Raw genomic sequence first — 22,313 nt, forward strand, 5'->3', positions numbered from 1 at the left:
ACACTAAGTTTTATTCTGATGCGCCCCCTCCTTTTGCTCTTCTGATTTCCTACACAACTTGTGTTGAGTGGCTTCTGATCTAGTTACTTTTTTAAATTCAGCCACTCATTACAATAAATTGTAATCATCCTATGATTATATTCTCTCTTCTAGTTTAGTTTTCCTAAACATTTATATCTTGAAATCTATATTTTGCTGCAATTTTTTCTCTTGTTTTAGTGAAGGCATTTCATATAATAACATCTATATTTTTCCAATTACATGTATTGAACTAATAATGCATTTTACTTTAGGATAGTAAAAGGGACTTTATAAAACATTTTTACAGAAAGATGAATTGAGTATGACAGGTTGAGAACTGCTGATATGGACAATAATGTAGTATATGAATTAACCCATTTCCAGACTGTTTTTTTAAAACTGAACTTAAGATGACATTTTACTCTTATGTCTTCCTTAGTGCCGATGAAATCATTGTGAAGATGCATGGCAGCCAGCTGACACAAAGATACTTGGAGAAACATGGATTTGAAGTTCCCATTATGGTCCCCAAATTAGATGACCTGGGACTCAGGCTCCCTCCACCTGCTTTTTCTGTCATGGATGTGGAACGCTATGTAGGTACGCACTTGATTCCTTTAAGTACTAGGGAAAATGCGGTAAATGTAGTAGTGATATTGTCCTAATAACATGAGAAGTTGGGTGAGGAGATGTTAATTTAGTTCAGCTTTCTGGGTCAGGAAAAGTGAAATTCAGTATCACCTGTGTTGAAAACCATTTCTTCTCAGCCGACCTACAGTTGGAAAACAGAATGAAACAATGTATCTATTCTTATTTACTCAGGCTGCCTTTTTGGTCATCAAATTTGCTGGTACTTGCTTAGGAAAAGCTGTAACTGAGGTGTAACTATAAATACTAAGAAGACCCTGGGAAACTGGACGGGTCCATTCAGAGAGGGATCTCTGGATCCTGTGCGTAGAGAAAGACTGGAAGAAAGAGGAGACCATTTTCAAGCCTGTTTTTATATTAATGACTTGATGATATTGCCGATTCATGATGTCTGGACTCTATTTTTGATGTCGAGGCCCAGAAAGGCATAAGAAACAGGAGGGAAAACCATTTATGTCTTGCCATCTTCTTGACATTTTCAGTCCTTTTGTTCCTTCTCCTCACGCTATTTATAGATAAACTGACTCTATGTAGATCTCATTCCTTGTCAGCTGTAGATAGTTTCTGAGGGTTAGATCTCAAATCTCCCCCGACTCAGAGCTGTACATTTGCTGTGATGCATTATCTCCTGCATCTGAAACATCTGAGGACGCGTCCTTTTAGTGAGCCGCCGGTTGACAGTTTTCATTGATAACTGTTTCACTAAGGAGACCCGGATAAATGTCATGACTTCACATTCAGCTAATTTTGAGTTATTTGATGCATCGGGATGAGGCAGAGGTTTAACCTGAACCTGTTTGCATTTTAAATAGCATGTAAAGTTAGTGGCTAGTGTCCTGTACGTATAGGAAAAAATATTCACACGACTAACTAGCTTCCTTTTTAGCACTGCAGGATGCTTCTGTTAACAGAATCGTAGCGCCTCTGGAGTATACAATAAAGTCTACTAGGCAATACTTTAATATAAAGTCATGTTAAAGTAAGAAAACGGCATCTGTTTGAATTCTTTTTCAGATTGACTATTGCCATGTTTTGAATTGCACTTGTCCTGCAGGACACTGGCAGAACTGATGATGCTTCCCAGGGGGACAGTGCAGTGGTGTGCGAGCGACACCTCATGGTTTTATAGGAAAGTTATAAGTTAATCCCAATTCAGAACTCCTCTTACACGCACTAATAGGAACTGACTTTTGCTTCCTAACCACTGGTTTTTTTCTTGAAGCAGAATGTTAGGAGATACTACCTGGCAAGCAGAAGTTGTCTGTTGTGGTTACCTTGCTCACTGATTCCACAGACTGAGTGGTTTTCTAAATGATAGAATCTTACAGAAGATACCTCTCATAGAAGTTATAAAACCGAAAGGAAGAAGTCAGTCTGCTCATTTTATGCGCGAGGAAATGGAGAACCAGAGTGTGGGCACACTTTGCTCATACCAGTCTACTGCATTTTTGTCAGTATGAGCTGCATATGAGAAACCATTAGTGTATGGAAAACTTTGTAAACATTTAAGTTTTCACACTCAGTGTTAATTAGTAACTCTGTCTTCATTGCTTTATTCTTTCCCTCAAAAGGTGCCCCCTTTTTCAAAAGTTCCAGTTGGACTTAAAAAGTAAGAATGCAGGCAGAACCTTTGTTTAGGCTATGTAGTTGTATAGCTGGCTGAAGTAAATGATGGTCTTTTAAATATTTTTGTTTAGGGCATCTATTGATGTAACTCTTAAGCCCGATAATAAGACTATAATTTTTCTCTGCAGGTGGTGACAAAGTGATAGATGTCATTGATGTGGCAAGGCAGGCAGACAGCAAAATGACACTTCACAATTATGTTAAATACTTCATGAATCCTAACAGACCAAAAGTGTTAAATGTGATCAGCCTTGAATTTTCAGATACAAAGTGAGTAGTTCTGGACATTTTGGTTTAGTCTTCTCAGTGTTAGCCGAATGTAGTTAAATGATACATTTATTTTAGTAAGAACTATAATTATGACTTCTAAAGTGGTCCAGTGATAGCAGTGTTGTCCATTTTGCTTTGGCGCACACAGAGAATATTTAGAAATATGATGAATTTTAAACTTTATTGGTGTTAACCTTGAGTTCCAATTAATTTCTTGGTTTGGGTTGAGATGGGGGATGAAATTTTAAGAACTTCTCATTTGCATGACGTGGGTATATGTATATATGTGTGTTTGTTTTTTTAAAGGATGTCTGAATTGGTGGAGGTCCCTGATATAGCCAGAAAACTATCCTGGGTGGAAAATTATTGGCCAGATGATTCAGTTTTTCCCAAGCCATTTGTTCAGAAATATTGCTTAATGGGAGTTCAAGACAGCTACACAGATTTCCACATTGACTTTGGTGGAACTTCAGTTTGGTACCATGTCCTCTGGGTAAGAGTGGGATATTTCTTTGTCCTCTTATTGACAGGTATACATAATCCTACTTTTCCAGGAGTGCATTCGTTTGCTATAAATGACATCTGTAAAGAGGGAAGTTTTTGTACTTTTTAAGTAAGATCTACCATTTTGCCTTCAAGCATTATGTTGTTTTTTAAATCTCAAGTAACGGAGGGGCCGCCATGAGTTTTTAATATATATTTAGATTCCTTTTTTTGTCCGCATCTTATAAATTGGTGTCTTTTAGCCTTTTATCTCTTTGTTTCCTCCTTCACCTAGTCAATGATCAGTTATCCCTGTATCAAATACCTGATTATAGCAAAATTACAGTAATAATTGCTTCTGATCTTAAGGGTAAGTCAGGACAGCTAGTTGGATAAATCAGGAATGCCCACAAAACTGCTGATTCTTCTTGGCAGCTTATATTCACCTTGCTTTAGCTAGAATTGCATTATTTGGTACAGTAGCCACTGGCCACATGTGGCTAAATTTAAGTAATTACAATTAAATACAATTTAAAATTCACTTCCTTATCCGCACTAGCCGCATTTCCTGTGCTCTCCAGCCACGTGTGGCTTATGACTTGTATATTGGATAGCACAGATAAAGAACATTTCCATTGTCACACAAAGTTCTGTTGGACAGTGCTGGTCTAGAACCACATCTTCGTCTGTATTCACTGCCTGTGCATCTGTGCTGCCCTGGACTGTATTTGATGCTGCGTCCTTGAGCTTCTCTTCCTCTTCTCTATGAGAAGTCAAAGGGTTAGTTGATGAAAGGAAGTATATTTACAGACCTTTAAAAATAATCATACTGCAGATCTTAGGGGCAAAGGCAGAGTTTGCAGAGATGACTGACTGTGACCTGGGCCTGTTAACACGTATTTACTTGCATACTTTGAAAATGAGAGCAGTAAGATGTTTGTGATTCTTTACCCTCCTCTCTTCTAAGTGCTTCTCCGATGCTGTCTTACTGACTTGTGGTCGTATTTTGTGGGGTGGGGGTGGGGGTAGCTTTAGCTTTTGTGAAGATACTTATTAAAGGCAAGAGCTATTGATCAGGTTTGTGAAAGATGTCCTTTTGAGCCTAAAAAAAAATCTGATACTTATGTAATTTAACTTAAATGGTTGTACTGGAAAATTGCATCATTGTAGGCCATCTTAAGAATGGCAGTTTTTTTTCTACAAAAATAGTGTGATTACTTCCTTCTAGGGTGAGAAGATTTTCTATTTGATAAAGCCAACAGATGAAAACTTGGCACTCTATGAGTCTTGGAGTTCATCTGTGACCCAGAGTGAGGTGTTCTTTGGAGATAAGGTGGATAAATGCTACAAATGTGTGGTAAAGCAGGGACATACCTTATTTGTTCCCACAGGTAAGGCTTTAATCCCGTTCCCACACCCCATGGTTGATGCTCAGTCACATGGAGCTGGCTTTTTATTAGAACCTCTGGCTTTACCATGTTTGGAAAGTAGCTTTGCATAGCCTGAGAGGTAATTCTGATCTTAGACATCACTGCTTTGTCCCTTAGAGGGCTTCTCTTGTAGTCAGGACCTGTTTCAGAATTGTATTTTGTGTCATTTGCCTTCATTTTAATTTTTATACAGATAAAATTCACAAACTATAATATTTATGCTTTTAACATATAAGAGCAAGTGGTTTTTAGTAGATTAACAAAGTTGTGACCCATACCACTTCCAGAACATTTCATCACCTCAGAAAGAAACCCTGCACCAATTAGTTGTCGTTCCCCATTCCCCCCTCCTCTGAGCTCCTGGCAACCCATTAATGAACTTCCGGTCTCTGTGGATTTGCCTGCTCTGGACATTTCATATATGATATGTGGGGCACATGGCCTTTTGTATCTAGCTTCTTTTAGTTAGCATGATGCTCACTAGGCTTATCCATGTTGTAGCACATACGAGTGCTTCATTACTTTATATGGGGGACAGATGATATCCCACTGTATAGATATACCACATTTTGTTTATCCATTTGTCAGTTGATGGACATTGGGTTGTTTCCACTTTTTGGTTATTATGAACAGTGATGCTTTGAACATTTGTGTAGAGGTTTTTTGTGGAGGTATGTTTTCATTTCTCTTGGTTATATATAGACCTAGTAATGGAATTGTGGGATCATACAGTTTATGACGTTTAGCTTTTTGAGGAACTGCTCAACTGTTTTCCAGATGGTTGTACCATTTTACATTCCCACCAGCCATGTACACATGTTCTAATTTCTCCATGTCTTTACCAACACTGTAATTATCTTTTTTATTTTGACTGTTCTAGTAGGTGTGAAGTAATGATATCTTATTATGGTTTTGATTTGCATTTCCTTAATGAGTAATGATGCTCAACTTTTTTCTTGTGTTTAATATGGCTATTTGTATCTCTTTGGAGAAATGTCTATTCAGATCCTTTGCCCATTTATTTATTTATGTTACATTTATATTTTTTAAAGAGACAGAGTAAGACAGAGTGTGAGTGGGGGAGGGTCAGAGAGAGAAGGAAACACAGAATCCGAAACAGGCTCCAGGCTCTGAGCTAGCTGTCAGCACAGAGCCTGACATGGGGCTCAAACCCACGAACTGTGAGATCATGACCTGAGCTGAAGTCGGACACTCCACCGACTGAGCCACTCAGGCACCCTCCTTTGCCCATTTTTAAGTTGGGTTATTTGTCTTTTTATTGTTGAGTTGTAAGTGTTCTTGACATAGTCTGTATATTAGATATATGATCCAGGTATATGTGATGTGCAAGTGACTCTTCTATTGTGTGGCTTATCTTTTCACTTTCTTTATATGTTCATTATAACGTCCTTTCCATAAAATTTAAAAATTTTGATGACACCCTTTCAGTTTTAACTAGTTGGCTCTACAGTGCTGTTGGAGGCCAAGCCTGCTGTAAGAATTTGGGCTGCTGTCCTGGGACAGTCTGGAAGCAGAGGATATATTTGGGCTGCTGTCCTGGGACAGTCTGGAAGCAGAGGATATATTTTGAGGGACCCTGGGAAGGGATTGAATACCAGCCTTAGCTAGAGCCTCAAGTATTGGTATCAGGTGTGTCACTTTGAGCTGTGACTGAGTGTAGGGTATGGACTCTCCCAAGCCAGGGGTTTTGAGAATTACATTTTTTTGACTTGGGTGACCTTCCTTAGCGGCTGCAGAGTTCACAGGGATCTGTCATCACAGGTCTTGCTGTGTTGCCTTGCATCTCATGTATATAATAATAAATATATATTGAACAAATGCAGAATAAATGCCTAGAACTGCCAGAATTTAGAAATCTCAGTAAGTATCAATATTTTTATTGTGAGTGGGTTCAGCTCCTCCCTTAAATCTTCTTCCCAGGGCACCCTTTTATAACAAATACTTTGTTATGCTCTCTTCAAAATCCTGAATTCAAATTCATTGATATAACCTCCTACACCAATAATTTCCCCTAAACTTGATGAAGTGATCTAACTAGACTAGAAATAAGAAATTAAAAAGTAATTTATAATAAAATACTATTTTATATGTGCCTGTTGAGACAAGCGTGTGATTGGCAACTGAAATTCTTTAGCATCGATGTAGATTTATGGTTCTCGAATATCACTGAGCATTAGAATCACCTGGAGGGCTTGTTAAAACACAGATTGCTAGGCCTCGCCCCCAGCAGTTCTGATTTAGCAGATCTGGGATGGGGGCTGAGAATTTGCATTTCTAACAGGTTCCGGTTGATGCTGATGCTGCTGGTCTGGGGACCACACTTTGAGAACCATTACCAGAGAGACTGTTGCTTTTTTTTTTCCAGGGTAGTTGGCAACTGATACACTTTCAAAGAAACTCTAGTTTCCTTCAATTTACAGAGTAGGTTGTACTCCTGGGAAATTGTGCCAAACTGTGCAAAAAATACTTTGTTTACATATATATAATGGACTTATAGTTTCTAGACTTAAATAGTTAATGGCCAATTTCGTACCTATGAGTGCCCAGGAGAGAGTCCTGACTAGTGCACGACAGTTTCTTACTGTGTGGAGTGCCTTGCTCTTTGCATTCCTGGCTCTCACTCATGAAATGACAGTAGTGCCTCCTGATCCCTGAGACAATAAAAGTCCTCCAAACTTCCCCAGAACATCCTTTACAGGCAGTGCTGCCTCTGTGGAGAACAACTGATGTATAGGATTCATAGCTGACAGAAGTTTCTAATTTGTGATTTCAGGGTGACGCTCAAGGGCATCTCCCTTGAAAGTCTTTAAAGGAAGTTTCTTCATGTTGTGTCACAGCACAATGAAGGATCAAAAAATGAAAAATATAAAGAAAATGGGATCTATTTTAATAGTTGATTTTTACTTGCAAATGTGTATATATATTTTAATAGCTGATTTTTACTTGCAAATGTGTATATATTTATATAAAGGTTTTATGTTCAGCGTATGCATATTTCTTTCAAAAGTTAGGCATAGTCTCTTAGAAATGATTCTTTGAAAACATTTTTTTGGGAAAAAAAGACCTCATTTTGATTGTCAACTTTTGTATTTATCGGACCATAACCCTCTATAATGAAATGTGGGTGATCTACCTTTTTCTTCTTAGAGCCCGGCCTCCAGCCGAGTTCCACTTCTGCTCCTCTGCTTAGTCCCATGGCTCATTCAGGATGACGCTAGGGATGGAAAGTGCTCAGCCGGTCCCATGTTCATTTAATAGACACGTGCTCACCTCATTCTAGCCATATTTGACTACTCTCGGAGTAAAATCTTCAATTGTGTTGGGTTGTGTTTTTAAACTGAAAAACGAAAATGGCAACAACCACAAAAACCATGATCTTGTACCATGATCTTGTTTGATTGGATCGATCCGTTTGTTTCCTCCAACTCAGCACAGAGTCTGGCATATAATAGGCATTTAATAGATACTTGAATGAATATATTTGTAGATAATAATCGACATTAACTTCTCTAGCTCGGATGCAGTATGAAGTAAACTGATGTTGATATTTTGAGTTTCTGGTCTCCCAGGTAGATAGCACATTTGTTTCGTTTAAATATTGAAGGATCACTGATTTATGTTCTTTTAACTATTTCAGGGTGGATTCATGCTGTGCTCACATCTCAGGACTGTATGGCTTTTGGAGGGAACTTTCTGCACAACCTTAACATTGGCATGCAGCTCAGGTTTGTGTCCTCAGTAATTTAAGGGATCTTTTTTATTTCTTAAATAGGACGTTGTTTGAAAGTTTTTTCAAAAAAATGAATTCAGCAATATATTTCAATTGAGATTTCACAGAGAAGCCCTGAGCAATTATTCGGAATAGGACCTTTAAACAAATGTATTATCTTAAAATTTTGTCAGGAAGGTTCCTTGATGCATTTCAACTCCAAAAACAAAAGGAGTCAAAGAATCATTTATTCAGTTTGAGACTAAATATATCCCTGAATTTCAAAATACTGTAAAAATATGCGGGCTCTCTCCTCTTTTCTTACAATAAGCGAAATGAACCGAATTCTGCAGACTCAAGTGTGGCCTGGTGCTGGGGGAAAGTAATTCTAAGTTAGTGTTGCTGAACAGCTGCTTTACTTTTGCTGTGGGTAAAGGATTGACAGCTGTTCCCCCTTCTGTCTGAGAATTTGGCCTTTGGGTAACTGTTCCCTTTGGGTAGCCTGAAGGCAGTAGAATGTTTCCGGGCTGCACTCACTGCTTAGAGTGAAATGATTGCTGACTGATTAACTGCATCAGGACTGGGAGGAGGAGAGATACCTGGTAGGAAACCATATCTTTGGGCTTTCCTGAAGGTGGTGACTCTTGTAATTTGGCCTGCCCGTGGGGAACTTTGGAAGCTGTGTGTCTGTGGAGTTATTACAAGAAATAGTGCCTCTTGCGGTGCAGGAAGCTCTAAGTCAGGGCACCTTACACACCTGTCAGATGTGAATCTTGTTTCTTTACCTGAACTGTCCCTGGCGGAAAGATGGTTCCTGGCTGTATGGACTGTCGCCAGGACTCCAACAGAAGACTGACACTGTGACAAGCTATGGTTCCTGTCTTCTCACCTTGATAGCGCCAGTTGTGTCCTTGAACCTAAATGCTTAGTAGAGCCTAAAGAAAACTCCCTGAGTGGGTGTTGCAGTGTTGTCCAACTCAGGAAGCCCTCTTCTAAGCATACTATTTTATTTATTATGGTAGAGCCCTTATAAAATTCCTTCTGCCAAAACTAGGATACAAATCCCAAGGTTCTGATCTTCTGGAAGACCAGTGTAATTCTTCAGTGTACTATCAAATTTGTTAAGGTCAGAACTGGATAAGATCACAGTTCATTCTTACTCAAATGTGACAGCGCTTAGTAATACACACTACTTGTTGGGGCTTCTTTTAGTTCCCTTGAGTTGACTGCCTTCATTTAACTTTGAAATGCTAACATTAATACTAAGTTTCTTCAAATTTTATTCAGGTGTTATGAGATGGAAAAAAGGCTAAAAACACCAGATCTTTTCAAATTCCCTTTCTTTGAAGCCATATGTTGGTTCGTAGCCAAAAATTTGCTGGAAACCTTGAAAGGTAATTAATAATCTGCACATTATGATGTATGATGTTTGTAAATTCCACTAAAAGCCACTGATAGAAAGGCCCTTTTTTATTATGGTATAACTCTTGCCCCTATTTGGCTTTTTAAATGCGCAGTTTTCCCCCTGCCAAGAACCTTTTTAGCAAATCGGAGTCTCTAGTCCTTGGCCTTAAAAATCAGATATATGAAGGGCTGTATCAGAACAGCACAGGTTATACTGAAAAATGTTCATTTCACCCTGGACTCTAGTAGCCTGCACATATTGTCAGACATGTAAAAAGGCCACCCTCACGAAAATACAGTTTAAGCTAAGAGACTGTTACTGTAATGTGAATTTTGTATGTCCTGAGAGAACCACGTAGTGCCTCTTTCATTGCCCTTATGATGATTAGGCTGGCCAGTTTAAGGCACCTGTTAGCACAGAATAACTGAATGTCAAACTATGAGTCTGTTGTTGAAGAAAATGTTTTTTTTGAGAATGGGAAATTCTTTCATTTAAACTTAGAAGCTACCGGGGCACCTGGGTGGCTCAGTCGGTTCGGTGTCCAACTTCAGCTCAGGTCATGATCTCATGGTTTGTGGGTTCAAGCCCTGCATCGGGCTCTGTGCTGACAGCTCAGAGCCTGGAGCCTGCTTCAGATTCTATGTCTCCCTCCCTTTCTCTCTGGCCCTCCCCCACTGATGCTCTGTCTTTCTCTGTCTCAAAAACAAATAAACATTTTTTAAAAATTAAAAATAAAAATAAAGTTTAAACTTAGAAGCTACTTTTTTATGTGGAATTTCAGATTTTGGTGTTTTACCTTTGGTTTAATCATCTTTGAGCAATCAAGTTAGACACTGTCATGTCTACTTTTTTCCATTTTCTCACTTGTGTCCATGAGAATACAATTTGTTTTTTGTGTTGTCTGACTTCTCTAGTCATTTGTAAATTGTGCTACTACTAAATTAACTCAGAAGGGAGTGCCTACGTGGCTCAGTCTGTAAAGTGTCTGACTTCAGCTAAGGTCATAATTACTTGGTTTGTGAGTTCAAGCCCCTTGTCAGTTTCTGTACTGATGGTGCAGAGCCTGCTTGGAATCCTCTGTCTTCCTCTCTCTGCCCCTCCCTGATTTGCTGTCTCTCAAAGATAGATAAACATTAAAAAAAAAAAAAAATTAACTCTCAGAAGAACAGATATAAACATATTAAACAGTAAAGTCTGTCCTAAACATTTGTTTCTTTTTCCATTTAAAAATTGCAAAAGAAGAAAAGGTAAAATGAAAAGAAACAGTCAGTAATTTCCCAGGAAAGCATGGACAGAATCAAATGATAAAACTTACTTATGTTTCTTTCCTCAAGACACACACGCGCGTGCACAACACAACCTCCCTCTCTTTTGAGGGAAAAGAACAGTAGGGCTGCATCCATCACTTCCAGCAGTGGAGGGAGATGTTTTAACGTGGTGCAGGCACAGCCTCAGGTACTCCATCACATATATGATGGAGGAAGGAGCCCATGGCTGAAGAGGAATGGGTGCTTTGTCCACAAGACCACTCTCCAGAAATGCATCCTAATCCTGAATCCCTGACTCATTGAGTGTTGTCAGGTTTCGGTGAGGCTGAGCCCCATCTCATCTTCAGTGAGCATGCCTTCCTTGGTGTCTGGGCTGCAGGAACCTCCCAGTGGACCATACACAGGGTTGCCATGTGTAGTTTCCAGTAGAATAGAGTAGTAGAAGCCTACATAAATAGGAACACTTAGAAGTACTTACAAAAATATTTATAAATGTCCTTGTTTTTTGAAAATAAAAGCCTGATAAGAGATAAGAGATTGGCAGTTCCGTACTCAAAGTTCAGAGCCTTTTTCCTTCTTTTCTCACTAACATACACCCAGCCCTCAAGTGATCCTTTTCCTTTTTTCTTTTTTTTAATGTTTATTTACTTTTGAGAGAGAGAGCACGTCAGCAGAGGGGCAGAGAGAGAGGGGGACAGAGGATCCAAAGCGGGCTCCGTGCCGACAGCGGAGAGCCCAGTGCGAGACTTAAACCTGCGGACCGCAAGATCATGACCTGAGCCGGAGTCAGATGCTTAACCAGCTTAGTCACCCAAGCGCCTCAAGTGATGTTTTTTCCTTATGTCCAAGAGAGGTTCATCAACCAGCCTTTTAAAACAAATGAAAAAATTTATCCGAAAGACAAAATCTTGTTGTTCCTCTTGTACCCACAAACAGCAAATTGCTTAGAATATAATGATGTAGCCTTTGTTTGAGGCCATTGAGAGTTCAGAAATACTGAGGTCTGATTGAAAACATGACCCTACACATTATAGACTTAAAAAGATTTACCATCAAAGGATATTGGTAGGCCAAGTTTTTAACTATTTTTATTTCATCAGTACAGGATCAGTATGGGATAGGATACCTGGCAATACTAGCGAGTCAATCAAATCCCACTGAGGCTAAGGCCAAGCGGCAGGCGTTCCAATTGCCCGTCACCCTCGGTGTTCATCCTGGAAGCAGGAGTGGTGGTCTGGTTACCCTACGTTATGTTCTTTCATCCCTGACCTTTCAACTTGCCATTGTGGCCTGTGATTTACCAGCTCTCAGACTGTTGTAAGGCTTATGTGATGGGTAAAATGAGGATAGATTGTATGAAACTTAATTGTGTTTAGTGTCAGTAATAATAAAGCAACGAACTAATTTTGGACTTGTGTAAGTAAATTTGCCACTGGACAGAAGTAAAACCTTTTGCTTTTGTTTTACCTTACCCAAATTTTAGACCATATCACATATAAATATAATACGGTATCTTTTGGGTGAGTTTTAGATCATTAGTTTGCTTTAAAGACTTGGAAAAGGTATGTGTGCCTGCGCACTTGTGTGCGTGTGGTGTGTTTGCCTTTATAATCATGAAATATGTCAGGCCTGTAGCTGACTGTGTAGACTACTCACTGCATACATATACATGATCTTAGCAGTATAAGTAATCACAGGGCTCACTGGGTCACCCGTGAACATAAACAGCCTTGCCAGGACCTTCGAAATGTCCAGTTATTTTTCCCATCACTCCCCCCACCTTCCCTTCTAGAGAGAACTGCTATCCTTACTTTTGTGATAAACCTTTTCTTCAGTTTTGTCACCTCTATCACAAGTGCTAAAATAGTGCAGAGTTCACGTGAATCGATCCATACAACAGTGCTTCGTGACTTGTCTCTTCCTCAGTCTTATGTGAGCTTTCTTTTACCTGGAGCGCCTAGTACAACTACGCTTAAATATAATTCCATTTCTTTTTCTTGCTTGCCTTTCATTTCACTTTTTTCTCTCTGGTAACTTGAAGTTACGCAGTCTGATAGCCAGTGGCTGCTCAGCATCTGAAGTTAGCCCTTTTCTCTGTTGTAACTCCCTGCCCTGCTCCACTTCCATTCCCACAGAGCTGAGAGAAGATGGCTTCCAGCCTCAAACTTACCTGGTACAGGGCGTGAAGGCACTGCATGCTGCTTTAAAACTATGGATGAAGAAAGAAGTAAGTCGTTTTCTTTGGGGAAATGATGGCTACTGTTTCTATTGGCAAGATCAAAAGCAAGAGTCCTGATGCTGCCATGGTAGCTCTTTGAGTGGCACAGCCGAGGAATGGGCACTTTGAGTACAACGTGGGGTGTATTGTACTAGGTGTACACCTGGCTTGTGTTTGCCTTGATGGGGATAGAGTACCTAAGTACTCCCTTCATCTTTAATCCGGAAAAGGAAGTAATTCAAATATATTTAAGCTACTGACTAAGAAATGAACATGTAGATACAGATCAATAATAAATACCTTTGAGCCCATATCGTGTGCTAAATCACTGCGTTTAGTCTTTCTTTGTATCCATAATCCTGTTTAGTTCTCAGAACAACTCTGTGAGGCTGTGGTGCCCTCCTTACCCCGTTTTACATATGGAGAAACTGAGGTTTAAAGAGTCGTATATAACTTGCTCAAGAATACCAGTGGATTTGGGACTATGGCTGGGGCTCTGCAATTGCAAAATATTCTTATCCATCTGCTAGACTTCTGTAAAAATGAAGGAAAGGGAAGGTCGAGGTTCAGGCAGGAGCTTCCATTTTCACTAAAATGTGGTCTGTTTGCATTTGAGCCTGCCTCCTAGAGGTCATCCCAGATCCCCATTTGGAAGCTGTGTGTCCTACCCTTATGCTTAGTAGCATGTTTCTTAGGCCAGCAGACTTCAAAGTAATATCTGTAAAGTAACATAGTCACATCCCCTTCACCAGGTTTATGAGCTCTTGAAGAATAGGGACTGGCTCCTCTTTATTTCCCTCTGGAACTTGACATGCAACTCTTTAATAAGTGATAAGTATGTGAGCTGATGAAAATACATTCCCATATTAATTTTTTGAATGTCCACTTGAAATAAAAATCCTACTCTTAAGAGATACTAGAGACAGTAATTAATAGGTTACCTTTCCAATAATTTTTTTTTACTTCTTTTCACTGTGTTATCATTGCTACATACCGTTGAGGGCAAGGCACTGTGGGAGCCTTCAGGAAAGAAAAAGTTGTGTCTTCCCGTGTCAGAGATGTCATCATCTAGATGACACATAAAAGCATAAACAGATTACAAAACTGTATAACTGGATCATAACAAAATTAAGGATATGTTGCAAAAACTGTGTAATTTGTTTCCTGCTGAAGACTGCAGATAAGTTGTTCTCAAACTCCTGTTTTTGTCAGAATCCCTTTAGAGCTTTGTAAAAATAAACTCCCTGGATCCTCCCTGCAAGATCTGATTTAATAGATCAGTGGTAGGATCTGAACCTCTGTTTTTAACAAACTTGTAAGTGATTTTGATGCCCAGTAAAGTTCATCAATAGTAAATCCTGTTAATTCATCACACTCGCAGTGCTCTTTTAAAAGCATGATGTTTGCATTTAACTGCCTGTTAACCTTGCTCTAGGAGGAGAGGCAGCTTAATCTGGTGGTCAGGAGCATGGACTCTGGAGTCAGATGTTTGGATACAAATCTCAGCTATGCTACTAATCATCTAGTGAACCTCTGTGCATTCTTTCCCTCAGATGTCAAGTGAGAGTAGTACTATCTCTGTCAACAGTGTTGGCAAAAGGATTAAGGAGTTAACACTCTCAAGCGGTTAACAGTACAATGCCTCTACCTGGCCTGGCATATAGTTAGCCCTTATTGTTACTGTTGTTGCTAGTTTGTTTTAACAAGTTACGCTAAAACCAAGGAGAAGATGTAAAGCAAAAGTAAAAACTGGTATATCGGATGCATCTAAAGAATCAAAATGTTCGTAGGTACAACAGTTAAGATTTAGGGACAGACGCAAGAAATTATGGCAGTAGTTTGCAGTTGGGATAGATAACGGTTTCTCAGCAATGTCTCTGTCCTGCTGATGCGATCTTTTTCCTATTAAATTAGACAAATAGTTCACAAAAATTTATTCAGATTAGCCCTCCCATAGGAAATAGAATTACTTTAGTGCCTGTGTTCCCACTTACAGATCCTTATGTACTATGAATTAAATGCTAGACTTAATTAGTCACTTTACTAATTAATAGTAGTAGTTAGAATTACAGTGGGCTTTGAGGGATAGAGTACAAGGTTACTTCTCAGTATAAAGCGAAGCTTACTGTAAGACAGTCCATCTTTAAGCTAAGAGGCTTTTATGTTAATAAGGCTCTCCTTAAAGAGTATTATACCAACTATGTGAACCCTGAGACCTAGCTTATTAGTATTTTGCCTAGAGAATCCAAAATTTGTTTAGTAAATTAGTTTACACTTGCTAAAGTGTAAATAACTTTGGTTGTCTTATCTTTGTCAATCCAAATCCAGCTTGTATCTGAACATGCCTTTGAGATCCCAGACAATGTCAGACCTGGACATCTTATTAAAGAACTTTCGAAAGTAATTCGCGCAATAGAGGTAAGAGCAGAAACTATCATGTGAATGCTTGGTCACTGTCTGCTTTGAGAAGCAAATGCACCTACCATCACATACAAACATTTGAAATCCCTTGTGCTCTTAGATGGAATAGAATGAGCTGCGTCTTGGAAGGAGATTCAGGTTCTCAGGCTTCCCAAGTCTTACAGAGAAATTTAGAGTGTTCTATCGTAGTGAGGATATAAGGAAGTGATTACCAGGTTACCTGAATTTTTTCAGCTTACTCCAAGAATAAAAAAAATCCAAAATAAATAAAATTTCAGATCCCTTTCCTTTCTGCTATGCAGAGTTGAATATGTGTTAAGTGATTAGAGGACGAGAGAAAATGTAAGGTGAGTTGAGCCAGGTGAGGCTGGTCGGGAAAGAGGGATGCTACTGGCGGGAGGAGGCAAGGAGACCCTTGTGACTGAAGTATTACAGCAACTTGGTTAGGTAAATGCCCCTTGATAAAAGCCCATAAAATCTGAGATTAGTTGTTTTAATTTTTTAATTAGAAACTATTTTTGGTATTAAAGAAAGGGGGTTTTAATTAAAGTAATTCTTCAGCAAGGTGGCTCTGTTAGTGTCTCGCTTGAAGTGAAAGGGAATTAAGTGGAGGAATGGAGGCTAACTGGTAATTTAACACCTTAGATTCAGGCTGTGTATGGGAAATGGAAAGAGGTATACGTCTAAGAAAGAGTGAGGTGCTGTGTTTAATATCCTAAGATAAAGTATTTCATATAATTCTCAATGTGTTCAGATATGGTAGAAAAATATTTTTTGTGTTTAAAGAGTGGTAATTGCATATAAAAAGATTTTATTTATGCATAGAGATAAATTTTTAAATCAAGAGTCACATATATAATCTTAAATATAGTGCAGATGAATAAATATATAAATCTTGTGTGTGATCATCAAAACTAAGAATACACTCAATAAGAAAGGTATGGGTCTAGGGCCACCTGGGTGGGTCAGTTGGTTGAGCATTTGACTTTGGCTCAGGTCATGATCTCACAGTTCCTGAGTTCGAGACCCACATTGTACTCTCTGCTGTCAGTGCAGAGCCTGCTTCAGATCCTCTGTCCCCCACCTCTCTGCCCTTCCCCCACTCATGTGCATGCTCGCTCGCTCTCCTAAAAATAAACATTATAAACATTAAAAAAATTTTTAAAAAAGAAGGGTGGGTGTCTATATAAAAAAAAACTATAAATCTTTACTAAGGGAAGTGAAATAGCAATTGAATAAATGTCAATTACAAATTTAAAATGGTGAGATCTATCTGGAAGAATAGCTGGGCAAAAATAGCTAACAACATTTTGTTTTTGTTGTTGTTTTTATTTATTTTTNGCGCCCCTGTTGTTTCTTTTTTTTTTAATTGGAGGGTTGAGAGTATAGAAGGCAGTAAAATGACTAGAAAAATGTGGCAAGAAAATAAACAGGTATTTCACTAAAGAAGAAATAGAAATGGCCAATAAAAACATGAAAAAATGTTCTCAATATATGAAAAAGTATTCAGCCTCATTTTGCCAAATAATTTATGATTTCAAATGCTCATTCATCTAATTGGCAAAGATAAAATCCTGTATTCTTGTCCTGCTGGTCAGGAAGTGTAAATTAGCTTGTGCTTTCTAAGTGGCATATCCCTTAGCTGAGCACTTTGACTTAATCAAGTAGAGGATTCTAATTAAACTGGGTGTATTGACCGTACCTAACTTACGGTTCTCACCTCTTAGAGCCAAAATGATAGTAAAAGAATAAAAACGATATTCCTGAAGACAAAGAGAGTAATAGAGATGAACTCCAGCATGAATTTTTGGGAGCTGGAAAAAAGTATACAAGTGATCACCAATTTAGTAGGCTAGAGAGAACCACAATCTAACTGAGTGGGCAGTGGTTGAAGGCCAGAAGTGGGTCTTACTTGCAAGAACCTTCATAAAGCTCAGGAATTAGGGGAGGTAGGACCCTCTGAATATAAGAGTGGAGGTGGGGTTGAGAACAGGATCGATTACAGGTCTGTTTAAGAAACGAATTGATCTCTGAATCCCTGTGTTAACACATGCAGAAAACTTGAGGTTTAGTGGTTTGTGAGGTTGCACTTGAGACTGGACTTGGGACACTGAACCCAGCTGAGGGATATGGGTACATACTGAACACAAGAGGATTAAGTGACAGTCTACTGTGAGTGAGTCTTTTTCCACTTGACTCTCCCAACACTGGCACCCTGGCCTATACCTCCCAGGCCAAGGAGAAGATCTGTTGATAGTGACCTTTTGAAATCTTCCATTTGTCACCCCAGGCAGCTTCCTACTGTGAAACCTACCAATTGACAAAGCCCTACTCACACAGAGCTCCCAAGTAGCTTTTTTCTTTTTACATACAGTGAAATGCACAGATCAGAAGAGTACAGTTTGCGTTTTGACAAAAACAGACAACAACGTAACCAGGACTGCAACTGAGACAGATAAATCATTTTTGTCACCCCAGAAAGTCCTTTCTTCCCATTCTAGTCTGACTGTCATAAGCCACCACCACTCAGACCTCTGTGGCTCTCATCGTAGATGAGTTTGCCTGTTCTTGAATTTCAAATAAAGGCGACCATGTAGTCTATACTATTTTTGTGTCTGGCTTCTTTCAGCTTAATGCTTTTGAGATTCATCCAAGTTGTTGGATCTGCCAGTAGCTCTTTTGTGGTTGCTGAGTGGTGTTCCACTGAATGAACATAGACCATGATTTGCTTTCCATTCTTCTGTTGATGGATATGTGGGTTACATACAGATGTGGCCAGTGTGAATTAAACTGTTACAAACAACGTTGAATGTCTTTTGTGGTAAATACATGTTTTCACTTGGGGGGGTGGTAAGTACCTGGGAGTAGAGTCATCAAGTCATATGGTAAGTGTATTTCCACTTTGTAAGAATCTGTCAGACCGTTTTCCAAAGTGGTTGTGCCACTGTCACCACTAATGTATAGGACTTATAGTTCTGTATTCTTGCTAAATGTGGGGTTTTCTGCCTTTAATTTTTGCTTTCCTAGAGATATGAAATACTATTTCATTGTGTTAATTTGCATCTTCCTGAAGACTAATGATGCTGAGCACCTTTTCTTGTGCATGGCTGTTTATATATCTTTTCTTATGAAGTACCTGTTGGAAGTTTTTGCCCACTTAAGAAATTAAGTTTTTGTTATTGATTTGTAGGCGTTTATTATATATCTTGGACACAAATTCTTTTTTTTAATGTTTATATTTATTTTGAGAGAGAGGACACAAGTTCTTTTTTAAAAAGTTTATTTATTGTAAATAAATAAAATTTAGTTATTTGCGGGAAGGGCAGAGAGAGAGAGAGGGAGAGAGAGAATTCCAAGCAGCCTCCAGGCTCAACATGGAGCTCGATGTGGGGCTTAATCCCACAGTCCTGGGATCGTGACCTGAGCTGAAATCAAGAGTCGGACATTTACCTGACTAAGCCACCCAGGCGCCCCTCTTAGACACAAGTTCTTTGTCATTTGGCATGCATCCATTCATATATGATGAACATAGTGAGTATTTACCCCCAGCCTGTGTCTTACCTTTTCATAATCTTAATAGTGGCTTTTTATAAAAGAGCAGAAAATTTTACTTTTCAAGAAGTCTAATTTATATATTCTCTCCTATAGTATTTTTTTGTGTCTGCTCTGAGAAATCTTTGTCCACCCCAAGATTTGAAGGCATTTTTTTTTTCTGGAAGCTTTTACATTTGGGTAAATGGACAACCTTGAATTTTCATGTATAGCATAAGGTAAATTAAGGCATTATTTCCCCCTCTATATGTTTATTTAGTTCTCTTGCCACAATTTCTTGAAATCAGTTAGCTTTTTAAATGATTTCTCTTTTGGAGTGCCTGGATGGCTTAGTTGGTTGGGCACCCAACTTCAGCTCAGGTCATGATCTCACAGTCTGTGAGTTTGAGCCCCGCATTGGGCTCTATGCTGACAGCTCAGAGCCTAGAGCATGCTTCAGATTCTGTGTCTCCCTCTCCCTCTCTCTCTCTGCCCCTAACCCACTCACGCTCTGTTTCTCCTTCAAAAATAAACATTAAAACATAAAAAAAAAAACCCAAATGTTTTCTCTTTTAAAATGCATGGAGAACCAAGAAGAGTTTTGAAGGCAAAGACCAAAAATAAAAGAGAAAAAGAAAAAAAAAAAAGCATTTGAAGGAAACAACCACCAAGAAACAAATATATCTTTAGGCCAAAACCCAAATATAATTGATATCTTTGAGAGAAAAGAGTAAATAAATATTGCTTCCATGTGAAAAGAACAGGTGGCTATAACAATTTTTACAGAAGAAAGAAAGGGGGTTCTTGGAAATTAGAAATATAATAGAAACAATATTTAGTAAAATTGCTGAAAGATAAGTTGGGAAAAATCTGTGATAAAGATAAAAAATAAAGACAAATAGGACAGAACAATTAGAAGGCCATTTTACATAGTCACCATCAGAATAATAGGAAGTCCAGAAAGAGATCCCATAGAAAAAAAGGAGATTACCAGAGGAATAATCAAAGAAAATGTTTTAGAATTCAACGACACATGCTCCCAGATTGAGACCCCCATAGAATGTCCAGTACACTGGGTGAGAAAAGATCTGTGCCAAAGCCCATAGCGGTCACATTTTAGAATACACGTCCCAGAGTATGTTCTAAAAAGCATTAGGGAAATATGAGTCCTATACAAAGCATTGGGAATCAGAATAATACCAGATTGCTCAACAATGACACTGCAAAACTAGAAGATAGTGAAACAAAGTCTTTTAACATTCTGGGGGAAGAGGGTGGTGGGAGTGATGTCAGCCTATAAAAGTCCGTATTCAGCCAGCTATACTTTAATATGGTAAAATAAAGATGCCAAAGAGGCAAGATTTCAAAAAAAGTTTACCTCCCACATACCCCTTCTCAGGAAACTCTTAGAGGACAGCTGTTCCAAAAGAGAGGCAATAAATAACACCAACCAACAAAAGCTCTGGAATTCTTCCAACAAATACAGAATACCTACTATGTGCTGTGTCCATAAGATGGGCCTAGAGCACTGAAGAAAACAAAGGCCATGCCTTCATGGAGCTGGGGGGGAAGAGGTTAGCCGCAAATACTTTAATGTGTCAGGAATGAACAAGTGCTGTGAAGCAAAATGAAGAAGGGGAAAGGATAAAGAGTGACAGCCAGAGATGGTGGTGGGGGTTGCAGTTTTAAGTGGTGGAGTGGGAGCTGGTCAGGAAAGGTTTTTGATGAGCAGCCAGCTGAGGATGGGTCAGGAGAATGAAGGGCTCCATATTTGCTGTTTATCTGAAATTGCAATTTAGCTGAGCCTCTTGTATTTTACCTGGTGTTCCTATCCAGGAGGATTGTCACCAAAGAAAAATATAAAATTGATAGATTACCTAATGTATTTGAATATATGTCTTCTTCCTGTGGAGAATTTTGGGATCAATTAGTGATAAATACATAGAAAACAAAGCAGATAGAGAGACAATTGTAAACTCAAGGGAAGGTCAAAGGATGTAAAAGAAAGGAAATGTGATAGTCATATATTACATGGCACTGGGTTGTAAATAATTTTCAGAGTTCAGTTTACTGAAAGAAGAGGAAATCTATGTACATTTATGAAAAGTGTACAAGGATTAAAACTTCATCTTGTGTAGTAGGAATTCAGGAATATCTAAAGCTGAAAAACCAAGAAGTAACAATTTAAACATGTGATTAGAAATTTGTGGGCAAATAACTGAACAAACAACAACACTGAAGACAAAAATAGCTACAAGAGTTGCAAGTGCTGGGTATACGCCCCAAAGGATTGAAAGCAGGCTTTTCATGCAGGTTCATAGTAGCACCATTTACAGCAGCCCAAAGCGGGAGCAGTCCAGCTGTTCATCATGGATGAATGGGTGAACAAAAGGTAGTGTATACATAGTATACATACTGTGGAATATTACTCAGCCTTGAAAAAGAAGAAAATTCTGACACATGTGGATGAACCTTTAAGATATGATGTTCAGCGAAATAAGCCAGTCACAAAGATACAACTGTTGTGTGGTTCCACTTACATGAAGTTCCTAGAGTAGTCATATTCATAGAGAAAGTAGAATGGTGATTGCCAGGGACTGGTGGTGAGGAGGGATGGGGAGCTATCGTATTTGATGGGTACAGAGTTTAAGTACGGGAAGATTAAGAAGTTCTGGAGGTGGATGGTGGTGATGGTTGCATAAAAATGTGACTGTACTTAATACCACTGAACTGTACACTTAAAAATGTTAAAATGGGGGGCGCCTGGCTGGCTCAGTCGGTTGAGCGTCCGACTTCGGCTCAGGTCATGATCTCACAGTTCGTGGGTTCGAGCCCTGCATCAGGCTCTGTTCTGACAGCTCAGAGCCTGGAGTCTGCTTCCGATTCTGTGTCTCCCTCTCCCTCTGACCCTCCCCTGCTCACGCTCTCTCTCTCTCTCTCTCAGAAATTAAAAAAAAAAAAAATGTTAAAATGTAAGTTACGTATATAATACCATATATGTGGTGCAAAATTATGTAGATGTCATTACAATAAAAAGAAGCATGCAAGTGGTTGCCTCAAGAGAATGGAAATCCGGGATGGGGAAGAGTAGATCACTGCTTTTATGTTTATAGAGTTAACTGTTAAAACTACATAGATGGGTGACTTTAGTTTAAAAAGCAGTTACTCATTTATGCAAATATGTATGTGTGAAAGAATGTTTGTCATAGGAAAGATCTGGAAGCAGCCTGTAATAACTAGCAGTAAGTATTAGGTCAATAAA

At 38.9% G+C, this 22,313-nt stretch overlaps 1 protein-coding gene across 1 annotated transcript in view; it reads left to right on the forward strand.

Moving 5' to 3' along the window:
• KDM7A (lysine demethylase 7A) overlaps positions 1-22,313 on the forward strand; it is a 53,841-nt gene that overhangs the window by 20,417 nt on the left and 11,111 nt on the right. Inside the window, exons 4-11 of the mRNA XM_077781075.1 lie at positions 461-621; positions 2,424-2,565; positions 2,872-3,058; positions 4,277-4,439; positions 8,137-8,224; positions 9,496-9,602; positions 13,017-13,108; positions 15,428-15,517. Coding sequence (XP_077637201.1) covers positions 461-621; positions 2,424-2,565; positions 2,872-3,058; positions 4,277-4,439; positions 8,137-8,224; positions 9,496-9,602; positions 13,017-13,108; positions 15,428-15,517 — 1,030 coding nt within the window. The remainder of the gene's footprint in view (positions 1-460; positions 622-2,423; positions 2,566-2,871; positions 3,059-4,276; positions 4,440-8,136; positions 8,225-9,495; positions 9,603-13,016; positions 13,109-15,427; positions 15,518-22,313) is intronic.

Source organism: Crocuta crocuta, unplaced genomic scaffold (assembly GCF_008692635.1).
Source record: "Crocuta crocuta isolate KB4526 unplaced genomic scaffold, BGI_CrCroc_1.0 scaffold228, whole genome shotgun sequence".
NCBI lineage: Eukaryota > Metazoa > Chordata > Mammalia > Carnivora > Hyaenidae > Crocuta > Crocuta crocuta.